This window comes from Catharus ustulatus, chromosome 1 (assembly GCF_009819885.2).
Source record: "Catharus ustulatus isolate bCatUst1 chromosome 1, bCatUst1.pri.v2, whole genome shotgun sequence".
Taxonomy (NCBI): domain Eukaryota; kingdom Metazoa; phylum Chordata; class Aves; order Passeriformes; family Turdidae; genus Catharus; species Catharus ustulatus.
The window spans coordinates 128,591,353-128,619,323 of NC_046221.1; the positions used below are offsets into that span (position 1 = coordinate 128,591,353).

The 27,971-nt window shown below is 39.4% G+C and overlaps 1 protein-coding gene across 1 annotated transcript; it reads left to right on the forward strand.

Annotated features, from left to right (window-relative positions):
- The first annotated feature begins 405 nt into the window (after nt 1–405).
- On the forward strand, nt 406–27,971 carry PI15 (peptidase inhibitor 15). Its single transcript, XM_033082854.1, has 6 exons — nt 406–598; nt 1,134–1,475; nt 17,546–17,664; nt 17,880–18,012; nt 18,178–18,293; nt 22,051–27,971. Exons 2-6 carry the CDS (start codon nt 1,203–1,205, stop codon nt 22,184–22,186), a joined length of 777 nt encoding a protein of 258 aa, XP_032938745.1. The 5' UTR covers nt 406–598; nt 1,134–1,202; the 3' UTR covers nt 22,187–27,971.

Genomic DNA, 27,971 nt, shown 5'->3' on the forward strand with positions numbered 1-27,971 from the left:
CGGGGCCGCTTGCCCGCGCTGCCCGGCGGGGCTGGCCCGGCCCGGGGCCACGGCCGTGCGCGGGCTCCTTTCCCTGGCACCGCGACAGCAAACTCAGGTTTGCGAACTCCGCGCTGCGCCCTGCGGGCTCGTGGAGCTGCCTGAAACAGCGCTCCCCGAGCCAGCGTGATGCTCGGGAAATGAGGAAAAACCCAGCCGCGGAGGGGAAAAAAAAAAAAAAAACCTAACTAAAAAGGTAGGAAATGCCGAGTAGCGAGTCGTGCACGCTGGCTCTTTGTGCTGCATCAGGCGGGGGAGTGCCCGGGCCCCCAGACCCCCCCGTCCGGGGTGGCACCCAATGGCTGCAGTATGCTCGCCGCAGCCCCTCCCGGCGTGGGACCCGCGGGACACTGCCCGCGCTGCCTCGCACTGCCCCGCACATATAAAGGCTGTCAGCGGCTCCTCTCGCCAGAAGCTTCGCAACCAGCACCGTTCTGTTCTTTGGGGGGTGGTAATAAGAGACACTTCTTCACAAAGGTTCATGTCATCACATAGGAGAGTGCTATATACACTGGGAGAACAATAGACTGTGTTCTTTCTCTCTTGGTATTATCCAGAGGTAAGCCATTCAGTTCCATAAGTTTACTTTGCATGCAGTTTTATCAATGCTCATCAGATTTGGTGAAATTAAGATTTGAATGCTATTTCTAAGATGTCCTGCTTTCATGATCTATATATAGATATTTTTTTTTTCTTGCCTACAGGTTTATCTCTGCCACACTGTGTCAAAACAGTCCATGCCTATGGGATAGGCATAGCCTAGGATGTATTTTTAATTTTCAGTGGAAAACATGATGTGAGGTTTCTTGCAGTCTCCCCATTTAAGATTTATAGTGTGGCTTATGGACTGATCAGGTGTGATAGCACTATTTCAGGAATACTACTAGCTCTGACCATGTAATCAGTGTGTTGTAGTAAGACCATCATCACTTAATACAGTTATTGCAAATTACTAAGCAGCACGTGTTCTGTCTGGATTGTTTTTATGATTGAGCTGACAGACAGACTGATTTTTCTGGTCACAGCGTGCTAGTTCACTTTGTCATGCTACCCAGATGTACAGAATCACATCTTTGGTATCTTCTCTTCTACAGATTTGCTTTCTGCTGCCCTGACTTAAAGCAGAGTACCTCTGTGACCTATCTGTCTCCTTTGGCCCCAAAATGACAGTAATTGCTGCAATCAGTTGTACTCTCTTATTTTCCGTTCTCTGTAAAACAAGTGCATTAGTGTTACCCAACTCCACTGACCTATTCCTGTCAGACAATAATTTCACTGACATCAAGACAGCTTTGGCAGCTCATCTGGACTCTGCAAAAATTCCCAAAGCCAGGCGGAAGCGCTACATTTCACAGAATGACATGATTGCCATTCTTGATTATCATAATCAAGTCAGAGGCAAAGTCTTCCCACCTGCTTCCAACATGGAATATATGGTAAGTGAACTGTTTATTTCAGAGTAAAACAAACTGTAAATCAGTGATCTGATTTTCTTAAACAAATTGTAATGGTTTAGTTAACTAAATAAATTTTTAAATCTACTATTGCTTACTAAAATGTTCTGTCCTTATATTTTCAAGCTGCATTAGCTTCAGCCAGCAAAAGCTAAATACTCAGCTCTCAACCTCTTACGTGCCCTGTTCAATTTTCATTTCCATGTGTAGTCCCAATGAAGTAAGTGAGGTGGTGAGTTAACTGTTTGTTGGCCTGAGGAATATTATGTGTTCACATGCAAACCAAAGTGTTTAAAGTGCTGATCATTAGCCCCATAGTTTTTGTGGAGTACACTGAAAGTCATTGCCCTGATGTGGGCAAAAAGATACTCAATGACCATTTCTAGTTTATTGCACACATAATATGTAGGGAAGCAATATGGTAAGACTGTTTGGATAGAAATTCATCTGATGCACTATTTGTCTCCTGATCATATGTTTTACTTACTGCATATTATTTGTGTACACCTAATATCTTTATCTTTCCATTAAATACTTTTTGAAATATCAGATACTGCTTTTTAATGTTTCTCTAGTATGTAGGATTTCAATGTGCTCAAAAAAAGTATGTGACAGGCACATTTTCCCCTTATTGGAAAATGCTTACAAGAAATATCTGTTCCTGCAGGTATGATAGAAGTTACACATTCACTGTGATCTCATACTTAGCCCTACTGGCTAAATCCGTGTTTGCTACTTCGTGTTCCAACTTTGCATTCATGCATAATGTGGACTTCTAATACTAAAGATAGGTTGTCCAATAATTTTTTTTTTCACATTGTAATTAAGATATTCACACTGTTTTGAAAGTACAGACAAGTTGTGCCAGCACTATAATAAATGCTTAAAGTCACAGAGTTTCTCATATGACAGCAGACAGTTAATAGGTTTGAGAAACAGGACACCATCAGCTTGACATAAAAAGGGGATATCAGTAATAACAGCTCCTCCTTTGCAGTAGCTAATGACTAACAATTTGGACATGTTTCTATCACAGATGTTACCTAAATCTGGATTTCATCATATAATCTGTTCAGCACATCCCAGCAGCACCTCAGAATGCTGTGTGCTCTCAGAATATTGCAGGATGAACACCATAGGCTGAATTTGAAGTCTCGTTAGGTGGAAAGGTCAGAGACAGAAAAACTAGAGCGGTCAGAAGTCAAGATCAGTCATCATTTTCATTGCTGTGCTCTCCACTGATGTTTCCTTTGATTCTGCGTAAATAAACTTTGTTGTAATGTCTGAGGGAATGGCAGCCTACCATACCCTTCCTTGGCTTCTGTGTTTTAGAAATGTGCTCCTGCAGTTGCTTAAGTGAAGCCAGCACCCTGTCATATTCCCAAGAGTTTTGTAAGTGCAATGTTCTTAGCCTGTACAGTAAAATACCCTTGTAAATAGAAAGCAGCAAGCTTCCTGGATTAAATCTATTTTAATGAACTCATAACCATAAACTGCCAAGATTTTATCTATATTGATGGGTATTCTGCTACAGCTTTGTGGCAACATCAATATAAAATCAAGAATGAAATCATGTTCTTTGCATCTGGCATGCTGTTCTTTTCCTTGCCTTTCTTACTATTGCTTTTGCTAGTAGCATCCAGCCAAGATGTACCTGTGTTCCTGGCAGCATCAGCCCATCAGTAGTCTTAAATGCAAGGACTTAAGGTTTCTTTTACAGTTGACTTTCCAGTCTGAAAGCACTTTGTGACTTCATGCTGCAGAATTCACATCAGCACCTCAAGCTATGTAGGTAATGATCCAGTGTGCAACTTGAGCTTGAATCTCCAAGTGGCAACCACCCCTCTGCCACCAATTCTCTTTTTAGAATTGTGTAAGTCTGTGTGTGTCCCATGGAACTACAGAGCGAAAATGCTCAGTGAGTAACATCACACATGCTGTGCTCTGCCATCTGCATGTGGCCATGTCGCCACCTATGGAACTTCTTACCTCTCTGATTACAGAAGGATTGTGGTAGGGAGGCCTTGAAGATGTCATGGTGCTGTAAGCCATACCAAGACTGGAAACACCATCATCAGTAACTGGGTTTGCTTTGTCCATTCTTTGGTCTCTGAATAATTTCAGTGTGTGGGGCAACATCTGTAGTATCTTACAGGGACATGAGGCTGCTGCTGCTATATAAAAAAGATGTTATGATTCACAATACTTATTTTCATAAATAAGACAACAAACACATTGTCATTACCAGCAGGCAATGTGCATTTGTACTTTAAAGAACCCTAGAAAGTGTGTGTTCCTTTCTGGAATACTACGGAAAAGTGCTGCGGTAGTGAAGAAAATGGCCTATCCCTTTTTCCCTAACAATGACTAAAACGGATGTCACATGTTAGAGAGCTGGAATTGCTCACAGATGCAGTAGATTGTGGAAATCTTTTATAAGTGTGTTGAAATAGAGAAAAACTGAGCAGTTTTGAAGCGCTAGAAATAGATATTTTTTCATCTTTTCTCTGATCACGGTCATAGTAAATTGTGTTTTGTTGTTTTTTCCTAATTCTGTTAGGAGCTGTTCTTCTCATTAATTACTGCATCACATTCTCACTTCTGTGCAGTTTCACTTGCTTTCATTTCCACCTCCCTGGTGGAAATAAAACTCCTTCATAGTTTGGCTGCATGGTTTGGTTCTTGTGATTCCAGTTCTTCACACCCAACCTTTTCTGGGGGTTTTTCTACTTGCCGCATTCTGTTCTTCTCCCTGATGTTCAGTGCAGTCATAGGTACTTCACGCTCCTTGGGTGTTCCTGTGTGTGCCCTTATTGTCTAGAATGTTTATGTACTGTAGAACCGTGGATGAGAGGTCTGGAAGAACAGCTTTGAATGCACATGGCTTAGGCAGGGGAAGTTCAGATAAACAAAGCTGAGAAGTGTTTAATTCTCTTTGGGAGAGTGGGTCTGAGTGCCGCCCCAGCCTGTTGGTGTATGCAGCCCCCAAGAAAGCAGCTGGAGAGTCAAACATGGTGGGAAGCATTGTCCCCAGTGAAAGAAACTGCTGTGACTTATGCCAATTACACTTTGGTAAGTCTTTCTGTTGGGACATTGGTACCCAATGTGTTAGACTTTAAAGCAGTCCTCCTTTTGGCTCCGGTTCTGAAGTTACTGATGCCTTCAGCTGGAAGTTTTTCTACAGGTACAAATCTAGCCAGTGTATATGTGAAGGAAAATTCAAGAAAACAAGAACTTCCAGGCCTATAATGAAGAACTGATGAGTCCTTATTTTAATTTGGACTTTTTTTTTCCCTCATGCTAAGAAACTCTTTGCTTGTGCTTTAAAAGCTGAGGGATACTTGCAGAAAGAAAGATGACACCATACTTTTGGCCTGACAAAGGGTGAAAATAATCTAGTCTTTGCATGTTTTTTGTGGAGAGAGCAGAAAGATTCCATAAAATTCATGATTCAGAAGAAATGAGGTATAGAGTTGCCAGCAGCTGTCTAGTGTAAAAATTATGTACATCTGTAGGTCCAGTGGAAGCATGTCAACAAAGAAATCCTTTTTTCTGAATGCTAATTCTGTACTGTAGAGGCCTGTGCTGCCTTTCTGGAACATCTCAGCTACTTGGTAGGCCAGTAAATATTTGCAAGATGTTGCCAACTGAAATTTGAGTCTCATAAAATGTCTTTTAGTGTGCATTGGTACTATCTTTAGACTTCCAAAACATTCATTCATGAAATATCTCTTCCTAAGAGGATCAGAAGTTATTTTTACATTTCCTACAGTCATCCCCACTAGAGGCCAGTTTCTTCAAAGTCTGTATGGTCTTTGCTGTATCCCACACCACTATGTTTGTGCAAAAGCTGATTCAGCAGGTGCTTACATACAGACATGCTCTTTACAGTTTTGCATGCAGAAGCAGTAACTGATATGAGTGGGTCTTGATGAGCACTGAATACCATCCGCTATGGAATTCCCATGCAAAATGGGAAAATCCGTTTTATTTGAGAGTTCTTTAAGATGATCTGAATAAGTTGTTGAAGAGCCATAGTAAAGGACAAGCCATGAGTAGTTTCCCTGCTGGCTCTGCAAGGATGAATCCTGAGCCCAGTATGGATCAACACAGCTAATAGTGGACTGGCAGTAGCATGTCTGAAGTATAACGGAGTGGGCAGGATTGCATACTCAAAAGCATGTTTATGGAATGCTGTCTGAAGATTTTAAGTGCAAAAAGTGCTCTAGATAAACTTGAGCCTGCTAATGTGCTGAAGATGTGCAGACAAAGTTTCAGTTCTTTTTTGTTCAGTGATATGTAACTGCACTTTTGTGTTTGGGAAAATCTGTCCCTGGTTGAACTTTGTCACTTTGACTCACTTTGTAGAACTCAGAGTAGTAAAAGATTTCTAGACTAGCCTGAAATGAGTTAGTTTAACTACCCAGGAGTTTCTTCATGTTTCTCATGAGTTGATGGCAGAGGAACTGGAAGAGAATGGAGAATTTCAGCATATTAATTTCTAGTAAATCCACATAAAAGACCATAATAGACTAAACAAAGGAACGACCTATTGTTGTAGAAGAAAAGCAATTGTGTTCCAAAAGAAGCTCCTGTAGTCCTGTGAAGGAGTCCATGTGTGTCATGCTGGAAATATGTGTGCTCTGTGTGGCCCAGGAAGGACTCTCTTTGCTGAGGTGATGTATTTGGATAGTTTCTGTCCCAGCAAATTTTCAGGTAACTTCCAAAATCAGGTCAGAGAAGCAGGGTATAACCCAGTTAGTGCTCACAAATGCAAAATAACTGCCTTATTATTTCACTTCTAGATTTTAAAGTCAAGATAAAATTCTTTTGCTGTCAAGGTGATCTTAAAAATAATATGTGAATATGCAGTAAGTAATGGGTAAGAGAAAGTAAAAAAAAAAAAACCCAACAAACTTGCTTCAAGTTTTCCAAAGTCCTGCTTCATACTGAAAGCCTTTTTTTATGGACATTGAAAGAGTGAGTTAGGTTTTCTCTCCAATACAATAGTATTTCTGATAAATAAACTTCTCAACTTCTTTACCTATCTTTTTGTTTGTTTGTTTGTTGTTGGGGTTTTTTTCTGTTTTCAGTGTGGTTTCTTACAGACCATTCCAAATCTTTAAGGACATTTTGTTCTTGAGTCATTTGCCCTGGCTTGTTTACATGGTCCCACTGCAATCACACATGTCTGCGAGTAAGGATTGCAGGGTAGTTTCTTCAAGATTTATGTCTAATAAGTTGGATAGAGTCTCTTAATTCATGTACTTTATCCCTGGCCTGTTGCAGGACTTCCTTCTGCATTACATACATATGGTTTTCATCTTGTCTACTCTTGAACACATATAGTGATGCTGTCTCAGTCACATCTCTTGGCAAATACTTTACCTTAGGAATAGAAATTATTTCCAAATGTCTAACCTAAATATTTCCCTCTAAACCTCAGATAATTAATCTTTATATGCATTTTTAAACTGCCAATTGAATTTCTATCCTTTTTCATTTCATTTACATATTTACTGACAGTTTTCTTGGTATCAAGATGCATATTATCTTTCCTTAATTTGCATGTGAGTATCATTACAATACTTCTTCATATTGGATCAAATTACAGCTGCACTCCATTTACAGTTTGTTTGTTAAATTAGTGAACAAGACCCTTAGATGTCATAGAAGATTAGGCCCATAATTTTAACTGTGTATGTCTAAAGACCCAACTACCATAATGTAATGAAGAATTTACTGTAGCAGTTACTGGCAGCCTGCTTTTTCCATTCAGTAGCCCTGTTCTCTTAAATCCTGTATACATGGGGAAGTTTGAAATAAAGTAACCAGACAAAGTACAAAATAAAAGTAAGTTTAGTCCACCCCAGTTTTCTGGCAAATGAGAGCTCAAGATGCTTGGAGGTTCCCCAGTGTGGACCTCCTATCCCAGTCTGCCATGGCTTTTAGCTTGCTCTATGCTGGGAATTCACAAGTGAGGTAAGAACAAATGAGAAGGGATATAACAGTGGAATGTGTTCACTGGTTCCAGTTTCTGCCTCCTACCACTTGTTTGAGTATGTCCCAGCACCAGGAGTGTCTGAAGAACATGGTCAAATGAATTCTGGAATAATGAGCCTCTCAGAAAATTAGAATAATACGCAGGGAACTGATGTGGTTCACACGGTTACAGTTGATGGTGTCTGTCTGCATCACAGTCAGGAAAGGAAGCAGCTGTTTCACAGCATACTCAGCCTTTTTCTGCAGTGGAGGCACAGCATGGCAACTGACAGTGAGTTGAGAGAAAACAGGAGTAAATGGACCTTACTTTCTAATGATCTGGTCATAATAGAGTTACCCAGCTCTCTTTTGCCTCACAGGTGAGTTTAGCCAGTTATGTATTTCCTAGTCCACCCCTGTCAAAAATGCAGCACTGAACTGCTTGGCTATCACTGAGATGTAGGATGTTGCCCATTTTCCCAGCAGTTTCATTGACAGAAAGCTAGGAAAGCCTGTTCAGTTTCAGTAACTGGTGTTCATCTAGTGTCAAAACCAAGTGGATATTAAGTACAAAAGCCATCTATTATGTTCAGAGTGAATGACAGAAGACCTGTTCAAGAGTTGAATGGAAAAGACCCTTCCTGGAAAGCACTCCTTGAAAACTCTGAAAAACTTCCCCAAAAATGATGTTGATAAATTTTGTGGAAAAGAATGACTGTGTTAAACTTGCTTTGGTACTAGAGCTCTGTTCCAATGTTTTATGAATAACAATTTTAAAACATCCATCTTGATGGTGTTTTAGAAAAGAATATTTACATTATTTAAATTTAGTATTAGCAGAAAGCCTTCTAGGAGTTTAAACAAACAAAAAACAACTTAGTAAAGTCTCAGAAAAGCAGCCTGCCCAGAGGCCTCAGAATTAGACATTCCTTTATTATTAAATGTAGCACCTCTTGAACTTCTTGGCTACAAACAGAGACAGGGCATTTTTCACAAGAATCTTGATCCAAAGTATACAGTACTTTGTTTCATACATGAATGGAAATGATAGTAACCTTAAACCTTTCAACGTTTTTGTCCTCTTACCTGAAAAGATAAAGTCTATCACAGGTCTGTGAAAATATGTATCCTAGAGGGGCAGCAAAAGATGGAAGCCCAGGATAACCCCTTGATTGCTTTTTGTGCACAGAATCCTGTCTTCAGCTCAGGCACCTCCATGTATGAATGCATCTGCATCTGCCCTGGGATGGGCTTTGAGGGCTATTGAAATGAAACTGAGAATGAACTGATTTTGCACATCTCTCTATCTGTCAGTGATGCCTGTTAATCTGTATCAAGAGAAGGAATCTGAAATTGAGCTTTCTTCTTCTGAGAATAAAGAACTATTGTTCTTATTCTTTATTCTGCAGAAAGAAGGAGCTTCTATGTATTTTCTTTTGTCATGCTGCCATATCTTTCAGCTAGAGCTACTTAGAAAATAATAAGTATTTTCTCTGAAAACTTTCAAAGACATTAAGAACATTTTTTTCTTTTGATGGAAAGCTTCAGTGGTTAATAACAAAGAAAAGCAAAATGTAGATTTTTTTTTCTGTATATAAGAGAAATGAAACACCACAAAACAAATACATTTTCATTCATGTTTTGTGTTTCTAAGAAAATGCAACTTGTTCTGATCATAATGAAAATGGGAGAAGTCAGACATGCTCCTTTTCAGACTTCTGACCAATTGTCAGGGTGACATGGGGTTAGAGTTTGGTCCTTTTTGTTACCACTTCTAAAATAAGCTGTTGCTAATTAAAATATGTCTTGCAGTAGGTTAGAAAAGCACAGAATATTTTAAGATCTATAACTGTGATATTTAACTTTTCCAAAAGCTAAACAAATAATAGCATATCAGAGAAGCTTATTTTTATTAAATCTGACAGCATACCAGTTTTCTTTATTTCTTGTTGTCTAGAAGCCTGATGCCAAACATGAAAGGAAGTGCAGACAACCTTTAGAAGAAAAAAAATTGACTACTAAAACTTCAAATGATAGGACTTTGTGTTTGCACCACATAGACATCCAGGAATATAAACTCCTATGTAAAACATAGACTTGAATATTCATAAGAAAAATATTTCTGGCTATGAGGTTTCTTGGGAATATATCTGGTGAATCCTGGATTAAACCAGACCTTCTAATACTGAGCTCTTCAGAATTATGACTCAGATGTTTGGAGGTTTGGACATATGAGACTAAATTGACTATAAAGCATTGCACAGTTTTACTTTGAGTTGCAGTGGGTTGTTGGACAAGCAGTTTGATGTATTAACCCTCTGTTTATTTGCAAAAGAATGACATATAGAACTTTGATTCCCATCAAGATATTTTTCTTTAGAGGGTAGACTGGCAATTTTCTGTGTAAACTTTCTAATTATTACCTAAATTATTACCTAATCCATGTGAGAAAGTACTTGCATGTGTGGTAGGCACCAACTACAATATACATACAAAGATTTCTGACAGGTGGCTGTTGAGATTAAAAAAAAATCATATTCTTAGAGAGAGAGAGTCTGGAGTCCAAATGATCTCAGAGCCTAAATAAATATATAAAGTTTGCCACATCTCTCTGTAAGTTCCAATGAGCTCATATGTTTTCATCACACAGTACTGAAAAAAGTGGGAGCAAGAAGACGAGGCTCTTTCAGTCATTCTGTTGTAAAAGCATGCAGGCAGAAGGGCTGTTGGGTTGTTTTATTAAACATTCTGCCAGATTTGAGAGTAGTGGACGTGGTGGGGGGTCCTACAGAAAGTTTCTAAATCTGAAGATGCTACAGGTCTGGCTATATGAGAGAGAAGGGGAGCAAAGGAGTCCAGTGTGCCCTGCAGGCTGCTGTGGGATTTGGGACAGGCACCGCACGCGCAAGCGGTGTGAGTGACCCGTGGGGACAAGACCTGTGTGTTGGAAGGTGGCAGCCTACATCTGCTAATCCTCTCTGGGACCTGCACGAACAGCTGTGGAATGCAACTGCACAGATGGACTGGACACGTCAGATTTCATCCCTTGGCTTCACAGTGATTTTATCAGAGGAAGAAATTGCTTGAGTCAAGGTTTTCTTCTTTCTCACTTGCTGCCATTCTGGAAGTAAGAGCTTTTGATCTTCAGCTAGGCAAACAAAGAGAAGCAGGGGGCTACTGGAGAGTAAAATAATATGTTTGAGGTGGAAAGGCTAGTTTTTAAACTGATCATTGCTAAAAGAAGGCTATCTTTCTGAGATGCCTAAGAATCACTGTAGATTTGATGGTGTGAAATAACAATCTGAATATCACTAATATGAGTCCACAGTAAACATATATAAATGAAAAATAAGACGCCAAAACTGACAAACAAATTGCCACTTTTTATTGCTTCAAAATGTAGCAGTGTTTCCATGCAACTCTCTGCAATTTGTGTATCCCAGTATTTCATTTGCCATCTCTTCATGTAACTGCACTTGTGTAAAGAGGCTGGTGGAGAAGGGAGTGGTTAAAGCAGTGAACTTCACCTGTTTGCTCTGGATTTGTGTTCACGTCTCTTCCCAGTGTTTGTCACTTCAGCTGTATCTTTGGTGGCAGCCAGCTGAAAGTCTACTCCCACCACAGCTGTCCTGGCATTATGGGCAGCAGCCCTGACTCAGGGCACTCTTAGCAAAGTAGGGAGTGACCAGGGTGTGCATGTTTTGCTTAAACTACTTGTTTCATCATTGAGAAATATGCATACTATTCTCATAGCTGATATGTCATTTAAAAAAAAAAAACCTGCAGCAAACAGACCAAACACAAACAGTGAGGCACTGAGGGCTACTGCTGGTATTTAATATCCAGAGCAATGCTCTGCTGAGGTTCTCTTGTGTTCTTTTGAAAGTTAGGAGAGCTTCCCTGTTACTGGCAATAAAAATGATCTGGGAAAGATTAAAGATCATGATGGCAAAGGAATGAAAACACAGGTTTGGATTGCTTGAGTGTTTTACAGTGATCATTAGCACAGTCCTTAGACTACCAGGTAAAAACATATCTTTGTGGACTCCACAATTAGCCCTCATAGTCTATCTCACAATCTGTCTACTGGCTCTGTCAGGGAAGGAGCACTCCAACTTAGCACATTTTTTCATATTTTCTTTGTGGCCATGAGGGCTGTAAAATTTAAGTGCTTCTAAAAATATCCAGTTTACCCACAGATATCCACATAGAATGGGAAAATAATTAATACAGTGTATGGCTGTATATTCTGTTCCCTTTGTATTTAGATCACAAATTCTTGCTATCTGTTTCCCTTAATAATAATTTCAGAGTACTTGCAGAGACAAGGAGAGGTCATTGTCATTTGAGTGATTAGGTTTGTCTCCTAAGACATTTGTTCAGCAGAGTGTCAAGAAAAAGCTACTCCATTTAAATGATTGAGGGCTGCAATTCTGCCTACAATGACAATGAATACAATCTTGGTTTTAAGTTCAAATTACGGTGAAAAATTATTACAGTAAGTTCACGAATACAAGCCGCACTGAGTATAAGCTGCATCGCCGGGTGTTGGCAAACATTTCAGTTTTTGTCCATAAATAAGCCACTCTGTCGTTCGCAGCGAGGACCCACGTGCAACAAAGTTGCCAATTAGTAACAGAACTGCGGGAGGGTGGGGTTTACTGGCTGAGCTAAGGCTGAGCAGGCTCGGCCCGCTAGGGGCTGCCAACGGGGCCAGGTGGCCCAGCCCGGCGCTGCTGCTCGGCGCCACCGCTCGGGGCCGGCCACCGCTGCCACTGGGCTCGGTCACCCCGGCCCGGTGCTGCCCCGCGGTGGCAGGCAGGGACGGAGCTTCCCGCGCTCCTACGGCAGCGGCGGCGGGCGGGGATGGAACTTCCCCGCGCCCGTGGTGGTGGCGGCAGGCGGGGATGGAGTTTCCCCGCTCCTGCCGCGGCGGCGGCGGACCAGGATGGAGCCTGCCTGCTCCTGCCATGGCAGGCGGGGACGGAGCACCCCGCCAGCTCCCCGAGCCGCGGCAATAGCGGAGCGGGGCCCCCCTGTCTCTCCCCGGCTGCGGCAGAGGAGGGAAGGAGAGAGCTCTCCCGCCTCTCTCGCCGTCCCCTCTGCTGCCTGCAGGGAGCCAGTCTCCACTCGCGACGCAACAGAGTAGCAATTTGTAACAATCGCAAAATGCCGGCTTTGCAGCTACTCGGCTCGGCACTCTGGCTGGCACTTCTGAGGTTGTAAATGTCAGAAAATTATTCACATATTAGCTGCTCCTGAGTATTAGCCGCATTTCCGGTTTGGGAGCCAAATCTTAGTCAAAATGGTGTGGCTTGTATTTGTGAAATTACTGTATGTATGCAATTCCTCAAATTAAAGCATAGGTATCAAAGTAGGAAGGGAACAGTCGATCTTTTTTCCAACAAATATCATGGACAGATCTGTGTAATGTTGTAGTTGTTTCTTTTATTTTTCAACGTCAGAATGTTTATTCAGCTTCACCATTGTTGAAATACCTAAGAGCATAGTTGTGACCAGAACCTCCTGTACCAACAAAGCACAACAGGACAACTTCATCCTTTTTACCTGGAAATTATCTAAGAACAACTGAGACAGCTATAGAAGCAGCTATACCTATAAAATGCTATACATGAGGGAACTGTGAGTCACAGTATTAAAAGGCTTTCCTTGGTGAAGGAAAAGCCCACTTTTTGGACTTCGAGAAATTTCATTCAACATGAAAGAGATTTTGTTTTACACTCTGTTGCTTATTGCACATTTTGGGGATTAAATATTTTACAATTTGTTTACAGAGGGAAACCAACAAAATCTAGGATGAAATTCTGGCTGACTGCCAAAATTCCTGCTGGCTTTATTAATGCTTATTAATGCTAAGATTTTACTCCTAACCCTCAGCAAGTACATGCTGTGTGAGGATAGCCCCGAGCTGCCTCATGAAGTGGTCTCAGGTGTTCAAACTCCCCATGTAGAAACACTGTTCTGTTCCTTGTGTTCAGTCCTCTTGACGATTTTCAAGTGAGATGAAGTTTGGAAGTGTTGTTTTGCAAGGAGCAGTACAGAGAGCACAGTCAGACAGCTTTCTAGGAAAATAATCTTTGGCTCAAGAAAGAAAAATAAATTGGCCAAAGGATGTTCATTTCAAGTTGTCAGTGGAAGTGTGATGACAGACTTTAACTCTATTGTGGCTCAGTTAGACCCAGCTGAGAAGTGGGAAGGTTTCCATGCTGTGATCCAGCTCAGTGATCTGGAGTTTGGGAGTATCTTTATACTGGATAGAAGGTGACTTCCTCCTCAACTACTTGCAGCCTAGAAAATGAAGATTAGCTGTCCCCAGGGAATGAATGATCATAGTTTGGCACTGGGAGTTTGCATGATCAGCATTTCAGGATAAGTCACCTTCTTAGATCTTAACCCACTGAGTATGGAAATCTTTCTCCTTTTTCTCTTTTACAATTTTATGTTCATGTTAGACAGCTTTATTAGATCTGTTTGCTAGGGACACTGGATTGCCCATATTTCAGAGTTTGTAATTTTGTTTATCACTCTGTTTCTTTTAAATTATTTTCTAATTAGCATGAGCTTTTTAATTTCTCCTTGTACAGAAACTGTCTCTCTCCCTTTCAAGTTGCTTCAGTTTCTCTTTTTAGGATATATTTGCTTTTCTTGGTATGCTATTTATCTATGTACAACAATGAAGCCACATGGTTTCAAAATCCAAATGTCTTTTCTCTGTTCTCTTACATTCCCAAAATAGGGGACTAAACTGTGCTAAAAATTAGAACAACTGTGGACTCAGGGTCAGACTTTTTTTGAAAGGGTGAACTAATGGTCGAGTCTCTTACAAGTTTCTTACTTAATTACCCAATATTTTGGGTCATTATGAGATAATACTTTTCAGCCTGTATTAGTTGTTTGCCTTTTTATAGAATCATTTAATGGTTTGGGTTGAAAGAGATCTTAAAGATCATCCAGCTCTAACCCTTCTGCCATGGGCAGGAACACCTTCCACTAGACCAGGTTGCTCACACCTCTGTCCAGCCTGGCTTTGAACATTTCCAGGGATGAAGCATCCACAACTTCTCTGGGCAGCCTGTTTCAATGTCTCATCACCCTCACACTAAAGAACTTCTTCCTAACATCTAATCTAAACCCAGCCTCCTTCAGCTTTAAGCCATTCCTTTTTGTCCTATCACTTGATCCCAGTGCAAAAAGTCTCTTTCCAGCTATTTTGTAGTCTCACTTCAGGTACTGAAAGACTCTATAAGATCTCCCTTATGCATTCTCTTCTTCTGGTGATCATATAGAGCTAGTCCTAGAAGGACTGAGAACACCTTTTCATCTGAAAAAATGACGTAAATCAAATAAGGAAGGTGAGGCAATCAACTGCTCTCATGAAATGAAAGTGGTTTACATAGCAGTAGGGGACTCTATAGAGGCTTTTCACCAGCCTGCTAATGAAAGAATGGAGGAAATTTAAAGATGCTGTGTGTGCTTCCCTCCCCCTGATTCCTTAGTCAGCAGTTATTTTCATTCTCTTTTTTTCTATTGTGTTTTGTTTGCCAAAATAATCTGTCCAGAGATGGATCAAGAATGAATAGATAAGTGAAAGCAGAGTGTACTATACATGACAAACTCACAACGTTTTAACTGAGTTTGAAGCAACATCCCAAAACTTTATCAATCCAATGCTGCAGATGATTCCCGATAACTAGAAATGAAGCTAAAGAGAAGCAAACATGAGCTAGAAATGCTCTAGCTGTCCAAGGCAGGGGCTGTGCCTTGTTTAGAGAGTGTTAATAGTGAAAACCTAGTCCATTCTTCACATTTCTTTGAAACACCTAACATGCTATTTTGCGAGGCAGTTCAGTGCATAAAAATGTGCTGGGTGGAAATGAGGATGTTGGCGCTCTTTGTGTGAATACAGAGCACGTTTAGATTGCTGTGGGAGTGCAGACAGGTCACTTGGGAGCAAGCACGCAAACCTCACGTTCAGCCTCCTGGCAGGAGCACTGGTGCCAGAAGTGTGATTAAACCCAGCAAAGGAGGGTGTTTATGGGGTGTCACAGTCCTGGCAGAGCAGCCTCTCATGGATGCACACCAGGCAGCTGTGTTTGGACCACGAGCTGAGTCCGTGAGCTCCTCTGCTCCCCTGGGTCTGGGCAGGCTCCAAAAGCTGGCTGTGGCTCCAGCCTCTCAGGCACACTCCCTAGGCACTCTTTAATCTTTGTACCTACTCTTTAAGCCCTCCTTCTGGGACCACTGCTGTACCACAGGGATTATAAAGGGGTTTTTATACACTGGCCACATGCAGCTAGTAAACTTAATGGCAGAGATACAAAGCAGAAGAAATGTCTATGCACAGTTTTATTCTGCTTAGGCCCTAGAGCATATCCTGGGTTTTGGATTTTTTTTCTCTAACTCCTCCAAGAAACTCCCATAATTTTTCAGAGCTGAAGTCTAAGTGCTCCCTGGCTTGAAGAGCATTCCTTTCTAGCATGTTTCTTCTTAAGGCTTCTGTCTTTTGTCCTTCCACAAGCAATTTGCTTTGACTTTGTTCTGGAAAATTTTCTGGACAGGTGTGAAATAAATCTTCTCTGCTTTAAGCAGAACCTATTTTACCATCCCTAAGGTGGTTCCACTTGAATGGAAAATGATTTGTGTTAAGGAGTCTTACTGGTCTCTGTTGTGCTTCTTCACCTTTAATCTAGGAAATACCTTATCCACTTCATTTTTGCAAAAACTTGGTTCAGTGGACTAGCAGTTTCATAACATTTACTAAATTTTGTCCTTCTCACTAAGATAAATTTCACAAAGTCCTAGAGTCAGGGCATGAATTATTGTCCTAATCAATATCTTTGCAGGTTTGTGAATTCAGTGTTATGAATCATTAATAGCTCATAGTACAGAAAATATTTGTGATATGGGCCAGTTTATCCTTTGAAAAGTTAATTTCTGACTTTGCCTCTTATTTCATGCGTCAGAGAGCATATTCTTTTTTTCATAACCACTCAAGACATGTGGGTTTCTGTTTGTGTTTAATAAGCACTGATGGTCTGCATAGGCAATTTTACTACATTCTGTTCTGCCTTTCTTCTTGCAATTTACTACAACTATCCTGCACCTAAATGCTCCAAGTATGGTATTCTAAACACCCTAGAATTTACAGCCTACTTGGGCGTCCCTTAAACACTAAGATATACTAGGATTTGTGTGCACTTGTAATGTAACAGTGAGATATTCTTTATCGGGAGTTCCAGTGGTGCAGTAGGTTCTGCTGTCAATATCTCCATTATTTCTGAGAAAAACCTGTTTTGCTGTGGAGAAAACAGCAGAGTTACAAATCAAGCATGTAATTGAGCAGGCAGAGCATATAAAGGAGACAGTGTTTAAGTTCACTTCATGCTCCAAACATTGGTGAACTTAAGAAGTCAAATTGTCTGCTCTTACAGGGCTGTTATCTTTTTATATCAGGCAGTGAGCAATGCCAGTTCCTGTGCAGAATGAAGTAGTGAAATCCATACTGCACCTGGAAACTATCCATAGTCTTTGCCTTTGTGGAATCCCTTTCTTGACTTTGTGGCCTCAAATATGAAGAGCTGCCATGTACATTGTCTCTGGCTATAGATACCCCTGAGGTCCTCTTTCAAATGTGTTGGGCTTTTGGGGTATGTAACACCTATGCTGAATTGTTCTTCCCTGTGTTCCTCTCCTTCACTTTCTATCTGAGTCCCAGCCAACATTTCACTCCTCTCCACAGATGGATCTCATCAGCACAGAGGGGGAAATGGTAGGAGAATGCCTGTTTGGTGAAGGGGTTTTCCAGAAAAAAAAGGGAGAAATCAGAATACTTGGCTTCCTCTGATGATATGGACAGGAATTCTGTCCAGCAATAAGGCAAATCCTGCTGGATTCTGTACATGCTGCTCCACAGTTCTCCACTTAGTTTCAGATCTGATGTATCATGATAGTATATTTGTGAGTTGAGGTACTCGCTTGTTTTGTTCTAGAACTATGATAATTATCTGCTTTTTTAACTGTTCTACTGCTAATATACTTTATTTTGCCAGGTTTGGGATGAAACTCTTGCCAAATCTGCTGAGGCTTGGGCTGCTACATGCATTTGGGACCATGGCCCTTCCTATCTTCTGAGATTTTTGGGACAGAACCTGTCTGTAAGAACTGGAAGGTAAGAGGATACCCTACAAAACAATTATTTTGTCAGTCTTTGAATAACCTTTGAGACCAGATCTCGGACTGATGCAAGTGTAATCCAGTATTCTACATTCTATCCGTCAGTGTTCATTTGGCTTAAGAATATTATTGCTTACTACTGTGACCCTAGTGGTGAGAGGAGAAATCTAAAATGACATATTTTTCTTTCTGTATTTTAAACAAACCCAGGTATCGATCTATTCTCCAGCTGGTAAAGCCATGGTATGATGAGGTGAAGGATTATGCTTTCCCTTATCCTCAAGATTGCAACCCTAGGTGCCCGATGCGATGTTATGGACCCATGTGCACCCATTACACACAGGTTATATAAATTTCCTCTATTCAAAATCTCATGTCCAAAGCTGGACTTCCCTATGATGTATTTATACCCCTCTCTCTCAAATAAATGTATGTGTATATCTATGAATAAATGTTTATGTGTATACCTTTTCAATTTGGACTTCACCAATAATAAATATTTGTTCAGATGGTTTGGGCCACTTCCAATCGTATAGGCTGCGCAATCCACACATGCCAGAATATGAACGTCTGGGGATCTGTTTGGCGGCGAGCTGTTTACTTGGTCTGCAACTATGCCCCAAAGTGAGTTGGTCTCTTTTATTTTTGTTTATTTTTATACTTTGTGCATGTTTTGGTCCTCTCATAGGACTGCTTACTTCTTTTTCTGCAGCATGACCTCTCTTTGTACTTTTTCTGTGGGCCGCTCCTTTGTTCAAGCTTTCCATCTGAACATACAGAAATGTATGACTTCAATATGCAAGGAAGAAAATTAACAACTTGATGTGTGTGGAACAAAATGAAAAACTTGTTTTCCATTATTACTATTATTATTATTATTATTATTATTACTTCTTTGAGCTACCTTCACTTTACTTTGAATTCCTTTTTTCGTCCCTCTTTTATAGATAGGTATGGTGGACTAGACTTCCTCAGGTAAGCAATCCCATTGTAGATCAGCCTCTTGACTTACTGACAGGTGGGCCTGTGCAAACCTTATAAAATTCGGTAAGACCTAACACACCTGGATTGGGCTAATCCAAGCACAGGTACAGGTTGGGTCAAGAATGAATTGATAACAGCTCTGAGGAGAAGGTGTTTGTAGGTGAAAATCATAAAATGACTTATCAGGGCACGCTTGTGGCCCAGAAAGCCAACCATATCCTGGGCTGCATCAAAAGAGATGACCCCAGCAGGTGATTCTCTTCTTCTAGAAAAGAGGTGATTCTCTCCATCTGGAGAGCTGCATCCACTTCTGGGGTCCATAACACAAGAAAGACATGGACCTGTTAGAGCAGGTCCAGAGGACAGCCACTAAATTGATCGGGGCTGGAATCTTTTATCTGTTTCATGAAGGCAGGCTGAGAGAGCTGGGGCTGTTCAGCTTGGAAAAGAGAAGGCTCAAGAAAGATCTTGTATCAACCTACCAGTATCTAAAGAGGTAAAAGAAACCTGGAGAGGGATTTTTCACAAGGGCATGTAATGACAGGACAAGAGGGAATGGCCTTAGCTTAAGGCAGGTAGGTTTAAACATTAGGAAGAAATCCTTTACTGTGAGGGTGGTGAGGCACTGGAACAGTTTACCCAGGGAGGTTGTGGACTCCTCATCCCTGGAGGGATTCAAGACCAGACAGGATGGGGCTCTGAGCAGCCTGGTCTAGTGAGAGGTTCCCTGCCTGTGGCAATGAGGCTGGAACTAGTTGGTCCTTTAGGTTCCTTCCAACCCAAACCATTCTGTGATTCATTCTGTGATACTTGTTGTTGCCCACAGGATACCTTTGCTTATGATCATGCTGCATAATCCATAGCATTGCTTCCACGGCAAATCTATCAGCCCAAGTTCCATGTGTGCAAATCTCTCTCAGTCTTGCCTTCCACATTAGGGTCTATTAAATACAGGTCATAGACACCCACAGGTGGCTGTATATCCCATAACTTGCAGAGGCCTGTGTTAGGTTGAAATGCAGAAATCGATTATCTGTCTGCATTTCCTAGACATCACCCAAGCTTACATTTGGGTGCAGAATGAGCCAGTGACGTGTGGCTCTGGGAGAGTTTCAATTTGCAGTCTGGTTTGCGCCACTGTTGCAAAAGCCACACAGATAGTGTAAGTGGCTGCTTTCTCTGACTGTGTATTAGACAAAGACATAGTTCTGTATAGGAACCTGGGTGTAATTATTTGAGCATGTTTCCCATAAACTCTCAGTGGCACAGGTCCATTTGTGGTAAATAATTTTCAAGGATATGTCATTACTCTAGCTGTTACATGAGTAAAAGAATTTTTAAAGGTTTTGCAACTGAAAAAAAGATAGGATTTCATAAGAAAATTTACTTGGGGGAAAAAAACCACCTTTGGAAATCAAGGGGATTTCTCTGTCCTTTTGTCTTTAATATTTACTGGAAAAGGATGGGAAGAAACAAACGTGAGGGAGCAAATATTAAGCAGCAAAAACTGTATCTGACTTATAGCTCCACAACATGGATAAGATGAAATCTAAGATTGTAAGAGAATTTTTATGTATCCTAATTTGAAAAAAATAAAATTAAAATTATAAACTTTCTGGAATACTTACCTCATTTTCATACATAGGAATAAAATGGATTTATACATTTGCCATTTTTAGAAACTGATTTAGTGTTTCTGTATCAGTTAGCAATGAATTAATGACATTTTATATTTTCTAAGTCTAAAAATCCCACAGCTTCTTGAACAGCAAACCAAAGACTGAAGTTGCAAGCTCTTTCTCTGTGTGAGTAGTTTTTGAGTAGACCTTCCAGTCACAGCAAGTGGAATAATGATTTTCACATCTACTTCTTGTAAGGTCACAAAAATTATATTGAGTGGTCTTCCCGGATTAAGTTTGTATTTCTAGGTTTAGTTGAGTTTAGTTTAGTTGGGCACACACTCAGGAGTCTTTTTGCCACTCAGTAAAGTCTGTGTCCTTCTGAGCAACCAGCACATCAGAAACTTCTCTAAAGAGGAAGGGAGTGAATATTGCAACCCCAATCTGAGTTATTAAGATTGGAATTTGGCAAAGATTTATGATTCAGAACTCCAGTAATTTTCACTGATGCCATGCTGTAACACCGAAAAATATTTATGCTTCTGAAATGAGTGAAAATCCCCTAAATTTTAGGAGGAGAATTGCAGTGTAGCAAGACCTCAGATTATCTAGCAGTCTGACACAAATGCACCATGTGTTGCATAGAAAATTAAGCAGAAGGCAGTTTTCAGCAAACTCTGAATTTCCATATCTGTTATCAGACTAAATATATTTCCTGAGCACTTAGTCTGCTGTACCCATTTGGAAGAGAAGCAGGAATGAGCAAATTATTTGCGATTCCTACTTTCTTCCGAGGCACAACCCAGACCAGGGCTTTTGATCCAGTTACTGGCTGGGAGGTGGGGGATGACAAAATGTTTCATAAATAATTGCATTACTCACTGCTATTCCATGTCACTTGCAAACTAAAGGAAAGTTCTCTGCTCTGTGAGACATAACATTTAAATAAAAATCTAATTTTAACTTTCTGCCTACATCATGAGTATTACATGATTCTCTAAAAGTCTGTGGTTTATATAAACCCCTAAAAGTCTGGATGTGTTTTTCAGATGTTCCTAGATGTTTCAGAGATCACTCTTTTCATATGATCATCCTCCAGACTTTGTACTCTTTTTCCCCCTAGGGTCCATTGCACACCTCTGTTCCCCAAACAGGAGCCCTCCTTCTCCTCTCTTTTGCATCTGTGAGACCTCTGAAAATGCCCCAATCCAGTTCCTTTTAATATATTACTGGTGCAAATAGTTTCTATCTTCCCTTTCCTCTAATCATGAATTCAGCCTCAGAGCTTCACGATGTGAACTTAGGGTGGTGCAACCTAAGAGTAAGGTTTCACTCAGTTTGTTTTTTTCATCTTCCAAGCACAAGCTTTTTTTTTGTCAGACAAAAACGTGCTGAAGGAAAACCTTGCATCAATTCTTATTTTTCCTAAATATAGACCTCCAGTAAAAAATACTCTGTCTTGGGATCTGAGAATCAAAAATCACCTGGTTGTAGCAAAAGCAGGAAAACTGGGACTTCACTGACGAGACTAAAGGATGTGGAACGGATATTATTGGCCTGGATTCACATGGTCATTTTCCTGCTCTTTTTTGGGAATTGCTGGATCAATGTTTATCAGTAAACTACAGAAATTAATTAATGTCATCTTTTTAGTAACAGAGTATTTATGGGATATCAGTGGAGACCTTAACTTTAATCACTCGAAGCAAGTATGGTTAATGATTTTTTTTTCCCCACTCTGAAATTATTAAGCATTCTTTTTCATTTTTTATTTTTAGGGGGAATTGGATTGGAGAAGCACCATATAAAGTAGGAGTCCCATGTTCAGCTTGTCCTCCAAGCTATGGAGGTTCTTGTATCGACAATCTTTGTTTCCCAGGAGTAACATCAAACTACTTATACTGGTTTAAATAAGGTTAACATTATTTTAAAGTAAACCCACAGATGAGTAACAAGAACCTTGTGTATTGAATTTTGCACATATTATATATAGAGAGATTGTAATAATACTCTGATATTTTCTTTTTGTATGCTTTTGTATAATTAGCTTTCAAAGTACAGTATAATTTGGATTTTACACTTTGGGATTTAAGATTCACACTATCTCTTTTAGATTAACATTTTGTTAAAGGAGAGCAAGCTTAACAAATGTAGCTTCCTGAAGATTAGATTGTATTAAAAGCACATCAGAATATAGAATATTACTTCCTTTTAAATATAATAGCTCTAGAAAGAGAAGGATCATTGTTTAATACTGTGCTTTAAAAATGGAGTGTGCAACAAATTGTCCTCGCACTCCCAATGGTTCCTCCTGTTTACACCTGTGCTTTCACCTGCAATGTCAATGGGACACTGAGCAGAGGAAAACATATGTGCAAGAGAAACTGCGGGATATTACCTACCTCATGCACAGCATCAATTCATTTATGGTGTTTCAAGAGTTCAGCACATGGCTGCTGCTATCACATGTCTGTGTGCAGACAGGAATATTTAAGAGAATGAGGAACCACACTGACTGATATGCAGTGGCTGTTAACTCACATGCCTGAAGTCTTATCTAGATAGAAAGCTACATCTCTTGAAAAATACTGGTATAACAGCTCAGTTTGACTCTACCTTCCTGTACTTCTGAACACAGTTATTGTTCTATAATGGTGCTTTGGAGGAGTATATTTATTCTTTTATAGGAAGAAATATATTGCTACAAAGCAATATACATCAATACATTACATCCATAGCGTTATTTACACTATAAGTTTACCAGTATATATCTGTTGTCCCTCTGACTGAAATTCAGTTGAGGATCAGCAGTGATCAGACCTACAAATAGGTAGGAAGATTTCTAAATAAAAGACATTAGGGTGTTTTAAAATTCATATAGATTTGTTGCAAAAATTCCAAATTTCTGAAGCAATTGCCAGTGTCCGTTAAAAATATACTGCACTGTTTCCTGAAAATATCTCTGTGCATTATTAAAAACCAAATCTGCCAAAAACTTTCTGCCAAAACCTGAATGCCTTATGGGTACCTAATAGAGACAATAAAACTGAAATATTATACAGGTACTTTTCTTGAAAAGCAGATTATTAAAAGGAAGAAATCAAACGTCTGCCACTATTACTAGGTCATTGAAATAGCCTCAGATTTTGGCTTTATGTTACAGGGCAGAATGTACTCCACTTTAAGTGTTTAGTCTGCTTGCACTACTACATTTAGACCTCTGAAATTTATGAACTTTGAAAAGCAATACTGAGTAGAGCAAGTAGAACTACAGAGGATAATTTCTCTAGAGCTACAAATGTACGTATTTTAAGTCACTAATTCAATCTTTTTAGGGTATTTGAGACAGTCTGACACCAGAATATGAAGTAACATGCTGGCAATATAAAAAGAAATATGAGAATTTGAATTCTTCACATTAGTTATTCTTTTTCCAGCAAGCTATCTGGAGCAGGCTGTAGAGTGTGTGAAATGTAGCAGCCCCTCTGTATCTATCTGTACTCTGATCCCTCAGAGAATGTCAGCAGCTGATCTATGGCTCTTCAGATATTTCTGGTTAGTGGCACTTGTGTATCTGACAGGACAAGAACTAGACAGGCATATTGCCTTTAGATGTGTCCATGCTGTAAAAGGATAACTTTGTAATGTTCTGCTAACTTTTATCCTAACAGGTACAACATAAATATTTTTACTTTTGTATTCAAAGGAGTTTGGACTTGAATAGTACTCAGTCAGTCAAATGTTTTGGTGGAGTAAAAGCCAGTCCTGTTTTGGGAGTGAAAGACAACCTCTTTGCATTATCTAGGTACACACTGAAATAAATGAGTGAGACAAAACTACTTGGTGGGTCACTACCCCCTCAGCCAGCACAGCTTTTGACAAAGATGCAGGTGAAAAATGCATTTTTATTCTACATAAGAAATCTTCTATAAAGGTAAAGACAGCACAGTTAAAACAGTGCATCTAGCCATTTTCAGTATTTTTATTTAATACAAATAGGAGGCAGAGCATAAGAAAAAGTTCAGGTTAAGCCATGGAGCCTGCAACAGTAGGTCTAACAATAAATGACTATGCACTTTGAAACTTGCAACTTGTATGTTGTATGGTACACTTTCCAAACAGGACTAGACATTGTAAATTAACTTATAATTCTGTAATTCAGCTGAAATTATTATCACGGGTATATGTGTTATCGTATCTGTTACTTTTTAACTTGCTACAAATGCCTCGATTTTGTGGAAGATTTTGTTTTCTGTGAATATAGAAAACTTTGCTTTTAACAAACAGTTATGCAGGTTTTTTCACAACATCCCATAATGGTGCTAGGGATTAACTATTGCAATCACACTGTAATTGACAGCAGCAAAATATGATCTGGAAATAAGCTATTTCATACGAGCAGCTCCTGATAAAACCAGCTACAAGCACTCAAGCATTAGCTGAATATTTTTCATTTAACAGAGAGGATTGCAGATAATCAGATATTTGATTGCCACATGAAATGGAAGGCCTTTCTGTATTGCCAGTTTGAACTGCCCTAATTTCTATTACTGTTTTGCTCTTGGCCAGGTAATGACAATGCCAGTAAAGCTCTGTTTTGATTGCCAGTGCCAGTGCTTCCTGACTGACTACCTGACACCAAGTGCTGCTACCAAAAAAGCACTGAAATGTGCAGAAGACTTCAGATATCTTTGGCAGCTCTAATACATGCTGAGCTTGATGGGTTGAAGGCCATGCTGAGGCAAACCACCTCCAGTTGCTATTCTAATGGCCTTGAAGTACTAATTTCTTCTCAGCAGAAGGGTGTGCCTTTAAAGATAGAGAAATTAGCTCAGACTTCTGTTCTAAATATAAAATTGTAAAAGTATGCACAAGCTAAAATAAGGTAAAAATTATTTTTTGTCAAAATACTGTGAGAGGCATTAGAGTAAAAAATGATATAACAAAATTGATATAATTATTGAGTGCAGCTGTTTATAATAATATCTGCTTGTGAATTTTTGCCTCATGTAAACATCTAAGGTAATGGATAGCAGTTGATACCTTTTGGTGCTAACCTCTGTGTTCTGGTGCTGAAGTAACAGATTATTTTTTGTGGAAATATTGCCATATACACTCCAGTGTTTGTGAGATATTTTTCAGATAAACATATAACTTACCACTAGGTCAGATTTGGTTTCAGCATTCCTTTTTATGGCTGTTTCAGGCTCTGATAAGAGTTTTACCTGCATCAGAGAGAAAAATGTATTCCATTTCAAAACCAAAAGAAACAGTACCCTCTCCTCATTGCAACAGGCAATAAATTATGGGGAGAGTAAGACCTCTGAGAGTCATGACTTCAGATTGATGCTGAGCAAGTTTTTGTGATTCCAGATCATCTCTCTGAAAAATAAATTACTTCAGAAAATCCGGGCTTGACCTTGCACACTTATCCTTGGGATCTATTCTTTGAGATCAGTTTGTTTCTGTCTGAATTTGAGGTGAGTTTGATGAAGTCTCAGTGAAAAAAGGCAGAGTTTTAATATAACTTCTGCAGGAATGAAAAATTGGATTCTATGAGAGATTTGCGAACAGCAAAATTAGACTTCATATGCCATCCCCTATTAAAAACTGGGAAATACTATGGGGCTTTGAAAGAGGAAACTGCCAGAGCAAAAGTACTGTGACTGCATGGAAAGAAATGTATTTGTGTCTATATCCATATCTATGTTTGTAGGTAGGTGGATAGGTAGGTAGATATATGTGTTTATTCACATATATGTATGTGTGTTATATGTGTTTATACATTCTCCCTGAGGATCAGGTTGCAAGCATGGATGCCCTCTTGTGGTTGAGAATGTCCCTACTCATTACATAGGGATCCAGGAAGTTTTAGGATATTTTGAAAACAAAAGCAAATCTAAAGTTTTCGGCCATGATTGTAGAGACACATGACTTTGTCTGTTTCCTTTGAAAAAAGAGATGCAGTGCAGAACTCTTCCATTTCTAAGTTTTACCTAATTTGCAAAAGTACAGCGTTCCATTACAGTTTTATTAGCTGGTGACTACCTAACATACAGAGTTTTATGGGTATGAGGTAAAACAGAGTTATTCACATGTCAGGAGAATTTTTAGAAGCGTTAAGTAAGATGTAGTTCTTAAAAACCAGGGTGTAGGAAGCCTCATTACTCAGATACTGAATTATGATGATCCCTAATAAAATTTTAAAGCCCCAAATTACTGTTGCAATCTGCCCATTACTGCTATGTTTTCAAGACAAAACTCTTGCTTTCCTATTCTAGAATGAGACAATCTTGGAATCCAAGCACAAAAATTTTTTGTGGTGCTTTTTAAAACTGCAGAATTGAAAATTTGTATGGTCTAGTTCTCAGATCATATGTAATCGGTCTGGTGGTCTCAAAGTGCACAAACCTTCTTTTTTAAATTTGCAAGAATGTTGAAATTCTATCAATAGAAGCCTGAAATAGCAATAATCTTCTCAAATTGCTTTTTTTTTCCAATAGAAAGCAGTTTAAAACATTAAGAAAAATTAGCAATTACCCATCGGATTAATTCAACAGATGGGCAGCAGCCTATCTGGTTAATTCAATAAATGATACACAAAATTGATTACTATTCCAATTTCTTTCAGTAATTTCAATACTTTCTTTTTGCATAGCCTTCATTTCCCAACTTTCCCTCAGGGTAGAGTTATTTTCTGATAGAAAATTATTAAAGGCAATGCATTTTAAAATTCACACATGTTGGTGGAACAGATAGAAAATTTTGATTGTTATTCACATTCTACAGTTCCTCTGAGTGTGATCTGTGAAAAATCCAGACTGAAATGGTTGCAATTCATTATCTCCTTCTGCCAAAAGACAAAATTCAGAGTGGAAGAAGATTTCAGCATGTTATTGTTGGGTAATAAGACTGTAAAAATCCCTCATACTGAAAATGCATATAAATTATATTTGGGGTTATTTTGGCCAGCAGGAAAGAGAGGGAATATCTCTCAGGTTATATGTTTAGCTCACAACAGCAGTTGTCATTCAAATTACTGGCTATTCATCATGCTGCTAACTCACTACAGCTTCAATAGACCATCCTCTAAGTCAGGAAGTATCTCAGATGTGACTTTTAACGTAATAAAATTCTTCCTTAAGAGTGAATGGTAATATTAGAATCAATAGCTCTTAGGAGTTGAACAGCTTTGTTTCATGTAGGGAGTGCTAATGTAATTGAAATGGTGCTTAAAGGCAGGGTTCATTTAAGTAGCAAACAATCTACAGATGCTTTTTTCCATATGCAACAAGGAAAGATTTTTCTGAGGCTTAAAGATCTTGGGGATTGGAAAATAAGTATATTTCTATGCTTTATTATCTGAACCCATGTCAAAAAAATGTTCAGTGTTTATAGAGTGAAATGGTCTTTCCTCCCCTCTCATTATATATTTTCATTTTTATTGTTTAGAATTTTGATGATTGTGTGGGTGGGGTTGTATCTGGTTTTTTGGAGTAGAAAGCTTGTTGTCTAACACATGTTGCAGTGAACTTACCAATGTATAATTTCTTTTGTGTTGTCATACCATGCTCTATATATATGTTATACCTGAGATATAAATTTGTATCCATGTTCCAGCTTCTAATGCTATGAAACTGTACATCATTTTGATCTATTTTGTAACATCTATGCATTTAAATAAAAAAGTAAAATTATC

Bases quoted from the DNA above. Each gene is read 5' to 3' on its own strand.
- PI15 (XM_033082854.1), top strand. From the start codon at position 1,203: ATGACAGTAATTGCTGCAATCAGTTGTACTCTCTTATTTTCCGTTCTC. The intron at 1,476-17,545 runs GTAAGTGAACTG...TTATTTTGCCAG, and splicing joins CTTCCAACATGGAATATATG to GTTTGGGATGAAACTCTTGC. The intron at 18,294-22,050 runs GTGAGTTGGTCT...TTTTATTTTTAG, and splicing joins GTCTGCAACTATGCCCCAAA to GGGGAATTGGATTGGAGAAG.